The 7500-nt window shown below is 47.4% G+C and overlaps 1 protein-coding gene across 4 annotated transcripts in view; it reads left to right on the top strand.

The window, feature by feature from the left end:
• The window catches only part of LOC119595788 (DENN domain-containing protein 5B-like), a 109439-nt gene that overhangs the window by 78126 nt on the left and 23813 nt on the right, over nucleotides 1-7500 (top strand). For all 4 annotated transcript variants that reach the window (XM_037944953.1, XM_037944955.1, XM_037944954.1 and 1 more), the window contains exon 2: nucleotides 2784-2896. In XM_037944953.1, the coding sequence (XP_037800881.1) occupies nucleotides 2784-2896 (113 nt within the window). The remainder of the gene's footprint in view (nucleotides 1-2783; nucleotides 2897-7500) is intronic.

Here is a 7500-nt window from a genome sequence, read left to right as displayed (position 1 = left end):
TTATTTTTTTACAATGAGAATGCTGTGGCGATTGTGTACATTGTGTACACAAGGCAATCCCTTCACTTCATTTTCACTTTCATTTCTTATCTTCATTTCTTTTCTTTTTTTTCCAATTCCATGCTTCCATTTGGCCGAAATCCACTTGGCCCATATTTACACTTTCAAATCTTCATTACTCCTAGTCGCCAATATTTATGTTAATGTCGACGTCGATCCAAACATATGCACGTCACTTGTTCCCGAATTTCATTAGCCTGAGAATCTCTGTAATCTGAAGTGACCTTCCGGCAGCCTGTGATGCGCACTCTCTTGATCTTTTTCTCTTTTTTTCTCTCTTTTTTCTTTTTATTTCTTATTTTCCCTCTCTTTCTCGTTTTCTTTTTTTTCTTTTTCTCTCTTTGCTTTTTTTTCTCTTTTTCTTTCTTGCTTTATTTCTTTTTTCTCTTTCTTTTTCTCTCTCTCTTTGCCTCTTTCTCTTTCTCGCCCTCTCCCTTCCCTTCCCTCCCTCCCTCCCTCCCTCCCCTCCCCTCCCCTCCCCTTCCCTTCCCCTCCCCTCCCCTCCCTCCCTCCCTCCCTCCCTCCTTCCCCTCCCCTCCCCTCCCCTCCCCTCCCCTCCCCTCCCCTCCCCTGTCTCCCCTCCCTTTCTCTCCTCACCCCCTCACCCCACCCCGTTGTGTGTGACGTCAGAGGTGAGTCAGACTGCTCGCCCTCCCCCGCGGCCACAGTTGCGAGGTAGTGAGGAAAACTGAAAATTCTAAAAGGAAAAAATCTTTTAATCATAAGTTTGTCGTCTTTCATAACCAGCGAACAAGGGGTTTTGCGGTTGTTTTTGCAGTTTCGTTGTTTGATTTTTTTCTCTCTCTTGCTCCCTCTCTTTCTCTCCCTCCCCTTTTTTTCTCCTTTTTTTCATTACCTGTTAGACTTGTCTTTCCTCGTTTTCTTCTTTGTTCTTTCTTCCTCTTCTTCTTCTTCTTCTTCTTCTCCTTCTCATTCTCCTTCTCCTTCTCCTTCTCCTTCTCCTCCTCCTCCTCCTCCTCCTCCTCCTCCTCCTCCTCCTCCTCCTCCTCCTTCTCCTTCTCCTTCTCCTCCTCCTCCTCCTCCTCCTTCTCCTTCTCCCCCTAACCCCTCCCTCCTCCCTTCCTCCTACCCTCCCTCCCTCCTACCTCCTTCCATTCACCCTCTCACTCTTTCGTTCACCTCCTATACTTCTCACTCTCACCCCTTCCCCATCCATGCATCCCTCACCCCAGCCTCTCACTTCCAACATGATTCTTTTTTTAAAAGAGCGCATTTCACCTTGTCACACACTTTATTTTTAAGGAATCTCTCTCTCTCTCTCTCTCTCTCTCTCTCTCTCTCTCTCTCTCTCTCTCTCTCTCTCTCTCTCTCTCTCTCTCTCTCTCTCTCTCCTCCACGCGGCCACACCGGATGTTGCTGCCGCCATACGTCACCTCATAGCTTGCATGACGATGCGTTAGGTCCGTGACGATCGTAGTCATGAGGCCCCGCCATATCCTCGACGTCGTAGTCATGAGCGATGCATGGCCTGCCTTCCTCATCGCGACGGCCCGGGCCTTTGCTTACGGCGTTGCCATGAGAGCCGTGACGTCACTCCCGAGCTGGATGACGCAATCGCCCGGGTGATGGTGTCCGATCGCCGCTGCGTCCCCGGCCGCTGTGGGTGCCTCGGCTGTTGAAAGTCCCCGAGTCCAGTCCATCCTTGGGCGTGGCGAGGATTTTTCCCCCGCCCCCACATGCAGAGGGAATGTAGGTGAAGGTAGGGACGGGGGCCGGGATATATGCTTGTTGGCCGGGTGTGGTTGGGGGCTGGGGTGGGGGGTGCGTGCGTCCCGATTCCCGAAACCGGATGTTGAGCGAGGCGAGAAGCTGGAGCACAGGCAGCGTGCATCGGTGCCTGTGCTGCGAAATCTAACTGCGATGACAACCTGGAGCGTGTTGGAAAGTCGGCGTCTTGTTTTGTTGTCGGAATGTGTCGTATGCCAGGTCGCCGTGACACGTGTTCATTGTTATGGTTCGCGCTGACATTTTTTTGTTGTTTATACAAGATACATTTATTTCCAGACCTTTCAAAATGCCTTCTGTTCGCGAGACAATGATCCTATTGTTTAGCCCGATATCAAATACTGTTTTAATCACAACTGTAATAATAACACGTCACATAAATAAAAAACAAAGGCCGCAGATGCCACCTTCTTGACGAACTCTCCCTCGCTCAGACTCCCTTCAAAGGCCGAAAGCACAGAGGGAGGAAGAGGGCGAAGGGACGAGGAGGGGGTAGGGGGCGAGGGGGAAGGTGGGGGGGAGGAAATGAAGGGGAAGGAGGAATGAGTTAGGAGTCGGCGGAGGGGGGCGAGGGGAAAAGGAAGGAGGAGGGGAGAGGAGTTACGAGTCCGAAGGAAAGAGAAAGGAGGGGGTGAGGTGGTTACGAGTCCGCGCGGGGGTTATCATTCGTCACTTTTCCCTATCGATTGCGGCGAATTGCTGTCTATTGAAGGTGTGTTCCGGGTCCGTGAGGCGTAGTTTTTCTCAAGAGGTGGAGAGGATTAAAGTGTCTCTGAGGCGCTGCAGAGACCGGGTGTCCGTTAAGACGAAAGGAAAGAAAGAAAAAAAAAATGAGTTTGATTTGACATTTCCTTTGCAGATACGATTTTTTTTCGTCGACGGAGATACAGGGTGCCGGATTTCATATTTCATAACTTTTGTTTACATTCACCTCTTTATGTAATCCGTTATTTATTTTTCTTCTGTTTTCTTTCCAGGCGATGTCGTCGTGGTGCCGCCCTTGGAGAGGAGCTACAAGGCGAGGGTACTGGGCCACTACCCCGACCATGCCCCGACCGCCATGCCCTTCGACAACCACGCGGTCCAGATGGTGAGTAGGAGGGAAAAGGAGCGGAAGGGGAGGGGGAATGGGGAGGAGAGGAAGAAGGGGGAGGGAGAAGGGAAGAGGAAGGGGAAGGAGAGTGAGAGGGAGAGGGAGAGAATTTTAAAAATAGTTAATTGAATAGATGAAAATAGATAGATAGAGGGAGGGAGGGAGGGAGGGAGAGAGACATAGAATAAAGACTGAGAGAGAGAGAGAGAGAGGAAGAGAGACAGAGACAGAGAGAGGGACTGCCAACCGGAGACGAAATCCCTTCCCTAAAAGGGTATCCTGCGTGGGAATGACTGACCTTTCATTCTCCCGTGCTCCCGAAGGATCAAAAGTTAACATAACTTTATATTGTGTCATTGTTATTACTGATTGATGTCAATGTAATTGTTCACACCGCAGTAATGATAATTGGAGATCTGCATTAATGAACACCACATCATAAACGCCAACAAAGAGATAAGATCGAGCTGGTGCCTTGTATGGGCGAAAGATAGCGGTTCTGTGGACGGAGGAGGAGGGGGAAGAGGAGGAGGAGGGGGGGAGGAAGAAGGAAAAAGAGGAAGAAGAAGAAGAGGAGGAGGAAGAAGAAGAAGAAGAAGAAGAGGAAGAAGAGGAGGAAGAAGAAGAGGAAGAAGAAGAGGAAGAAGAAGAGGAAGAAGAAGAAGAAGAAAAAGAAGAAGAAGAAGAGGAGGAGGAGGAGGAGAAACGGTCACGTGATCGGTGACGTAGGTCGGGGCCGTCTCCTTCCTGCACGCCTGGGATGCATTGAGAGAAAGTTGATATAACGGTTTACTAACCAGTCAGACGGATTAATTTTTGGGAGGAAGGGTGTTGTAGTCTGTTGTATTCCTTAATTTATAGATATTATCATCGGTCGTTTGCTGTATTTTTTCTCTCTCGAAGGAAAGGTGATGTAACGGTCTCCTAACCAATTAGCCGGATTAATTTTGGGGAGGAATGGTGTTGTATTCTATATTTTTATAGGTATTGTATCGGGTTTGTTTTCTGGATTTTTTTTTTTTTTTAAGGAAAAATTATATAATGGTATCCTACCCTTAATTTGAGATTAATTGGGAAGAGGATAAAGGTTTGTATTATGTATTAAAATTCTGGTGCTGGAGTGCTTCTACAAGGGATGAATTATACGATATAATTCACGAATGATATAATTAAAAAAATATAAAAATATATATATACCCTGTCTATTTTTTTAACGGGTTTTGATGAAGCGAGTATTATTTTCAGCCCTTCGCTATCGACTTGCTTATGTCAAGGTAGACAGTCACGTGACCCGCAGGATTAGTGACGTGGGTTGAAAGTGAGCGTTACTTTTCTTTCTTTCTTTCTTTCTTTCTTTCTTTCTTTCTTTTTCTTTCTTTCTCTTTCTCTCTCACTCTCCCTCCCTCTCCCTCTCCCTCTTCTCTCTCTCTCTCTCTCTCTCTTCTCTCTCTCTCTCTCTCTCTCTCTCTCTCTCTCTCTCTCTCTCTCTCTCTCTCTCTCCTCCTCTCTCTCTTTCTCTTTCTCTTTCTCTTTCGCTCTTTTTCGCTTTCACTTTTGTCGTCCGTCTTTCCGGTCTTTTCTCTCGTCTCTTTTTTTTTTATTTCGCTTGTCCTCAATAGATTCACTTCTTTTCCCTTTGTCACTGTTCTCCCGTTCTTCTTCATTGACCTACTCTCCTTTTCTCCTTCCTCCCCATCCTTACTCCCCTCATTCCCTCTTCCCACATTCCCTCTCCACTGTCATGTGCGTGCGTGTGCGTGTGTGTGGCAAAACGTGAATGACAGACGCAGTTCTCCTTTTCCCTTCCCTCTCCCCGTACGCTTTCCCTCCCATTTCACTTCCATTTTCCGATCTCCTCCTTCCCCTTCTCCTCTTCCTTTCCTTCCGCTTCCCTTTCCCCTTCCTATTCCTCTCTCCCTTCCTCTTCTTATCCTTCCCTTTCTCTTCCCCATTGCCATTCCCTTTCTCCTTTCCCTTCCTTCTCATGTCCACCTTTTTATTGTCTGATCTTTTGCTTTTACCTCCCCTCCCCTCCGGCCACCACCTCCCCTGCCTTCCCCTCTGGCGCCTCTTCCCCTCGCTAAAGGGAAAGGGGTATGGGCCGAGGGGAAAATGAAGAAAGAATGGGTGTTTAAAGGGAATGGAAAGAAGTGTCCCACAGGAAGCGGCCGAAATAGGGAATCGTTGTTCAGAATTTTCCTCCTTTTTTCTCTCTCTCTCTCGAGTTCTTAAAGAGCAAGGTAGGCCTATTGGGAAAATTTGTATTGTGTGCTGCATGTTTTGTTTTGTGTGTTGTTTATTTGTGCTCTCTCTGTATCTCTGTTTCTGTCTGTCTCTATGCCTGCCTCTCTCTCTCTCTCTCTCTCTCTCTCTCTCTCTCTCTCTCTCTCTCTCTCTCTCTCTCTCTCTCTCTCCACCTCTATGCCTGCACGTGCGTGCTTGCATAGCGTGCGTGTGGGCGCGTGCTTTTGTGCCTGTCGGGTGGGATTCGTCCATGTAAAAAGGAGGGGGTCTTCTAAATCTGAGAGATGCAGCTTCATCTCATTAGTCTCTTCTCGAGCACCTTGGCCCATACCCTCCGTTCCTCCTTCCCTTCCTTCGTCTTACCTTCCCCAGGCTCTCAGGCACGCAGCAAGCTCCTGCTCCTCCTCCTCGCCGTCGGTCGTCGGCCTCTCCCCCCTCCTCTCTTCCCCCTTCCATTCGCTCCTCCCTCGGCCTTTCCCCTTCACCTTCTTTGTTGAACTTCCTTCTCCTTCTCTTTCTCATCTTGCTCCTCCCTCATTTTCCTACTCCTTCTCCATCTCCTCCTCCTCCTCCTCCTCCTCCTCCTCCTCCTCCTCCTCCTCCTCCTCCTCCTTCGTCTCCTTCTTGCCTCTCTGTCTCTTTCCCTTCCCCTTTTTCTTTTCCTTCTCTCCTTTCCTTTCCTTCTCCTCACCTTTCCCTTCTCTCTCTCTCTCTCTCTCTCTCTCTCTCTCTCTCTCTCTCTCTCTCTCTCTCTCTCTCTCTCTCTCTCTCTCTCTCTCTCTCTCTCTCTCTCTCTCTCTCTCCCTCCCTCCCCCTCCCTCCCTCCTTCTCTCTTTCTCCCGCCCCCTCTCTCTCTCTCTATCTCTCTCTCTTTTCCTCTCTCCCTCTCTCCCTCCCTCCCTCCCTCCCTCCCTCCCTCCCTCCCTCCCTCCCTCCCTCCCTCCCTCTCGCCCTCACAGTCACCATCAACAGGCACAATATATTTGTCAGTGCTTGCATATTTTTCACAAGTGCTTATGTCGTCACATATATATCGCAATATATGTACTCTCCGCACCTCACTATCTTGTTTCATCCACTGCTCCCTCCTCTCTCGTCCTCTCTCCCCCCTCGCTCCTCTCTCTCTCCCTCTCCCCCTCTCCCCTCTCTCGTCCTCTCTTCCCCCTCGCTCCCCCCTCTCCCTCTCTCGTCCTCTCTCCCCCTCTCTCCCCCTCTCTCTCCCTCTCCCCTCTTCCTCTTAAGTCTTGCACCTTCCCTGAGGTTGCATTTCTTGCTCATAGATGTCGCTGGGGAAAACAAGCCGAAACAAACGATGAAAGTGAAAGTTTGAGATTATAAACGTGTTAGTAAATGAAATATATATATATATATAATATATATATATATATATATATATATATATATATATTTATTTATTTATTTGTTTATTTATTTATATATTTGTTTATTTATTTATATATTTATTTATTTATTATATATATAATATATATATATATATATATATATATATATATATATATATTTATATATATTCTTTTTGTGTGTGTGTGTATGTATGTATGCATGTATGTGTGTGTGTGTGTGTGTGTGTGTGTGTGTGTGTGTGTGTGTGTGTGTGTGTGTGTGTGTGTGTGTGTGTGTAAACATATATAAATCAACCGCTTCTTAGCATAAAATATGCGTTAGTCCCCCTCCCCCCAGGCCTGAGTCAGCGCCGAGCCCCCGCGCTTAAAGCGCTATGTGGAACAAGGCTCTGTTCCTATCTGCTTCAGGTCCTGCGGCATGCAAAAGGGTTTCTCGCGCGACCCTTGGGACATAATTTGAGAAACGGCATTTTTTTCTTCTCCCACAAACCTTGAGAGTGTTTAAGAGCGCACGTGTTTAAGGAATTGGTATCGAATTGGTGACCTGTATTTTTTTTTACCTTCCGTTGGTGATTACTGCTAACGTAATCGAATGACTTGTTGGCATTTAAAATGTAATGATTTGTTCTACTTTCATTGTTGCTGCGTGCAGGCGTCGTGACACGCGACAATGGGCCTTATTGCCCAACCCTTGTCGTAACTTACGCTATTTCCTTGTTATAAATGTAGGTACATGTCCGTAGTATTTGGGAGAAAGAGAGAAGAAAAATGTGTTTTGTCACGTTCATGGGACTTTTAAAGACCAGTAACCGTGAAGGTCCTTTGTTCCGAACCTTCCATTTTGGTTCCGACCTCCGCTTCGTATCGTTTCTCTTTGCTTATCGGCGCATCGTATTTTCTCTCTAAACTCGCCCTCGCCGTGCCTTTTGTTCTTTCTCTTTCAGATTGCCAAGGAATCGTAAAACGTGTATTTCGAACGATTTGCGCGGAATC

Source organism: Penaeus monodon, chromosome 36 (genome assembly GCF_015228065.2).
Source record: "Penaeus monodon isolate SGIC_2016 chromosome 36, NSTDA_Pmon_1, whole genome shotgun sequence".
NCBI classification, from domain to species: domain Eukaryota; kingdom Metazoa; phylum Arthropoda; class Malacostraca; order Decapoda; family Penaeidae; genus Penaeus; species Penaeus monodon.
This window is presented reverse-complemented; position numbering and strand designations above follow the sequence as displayed.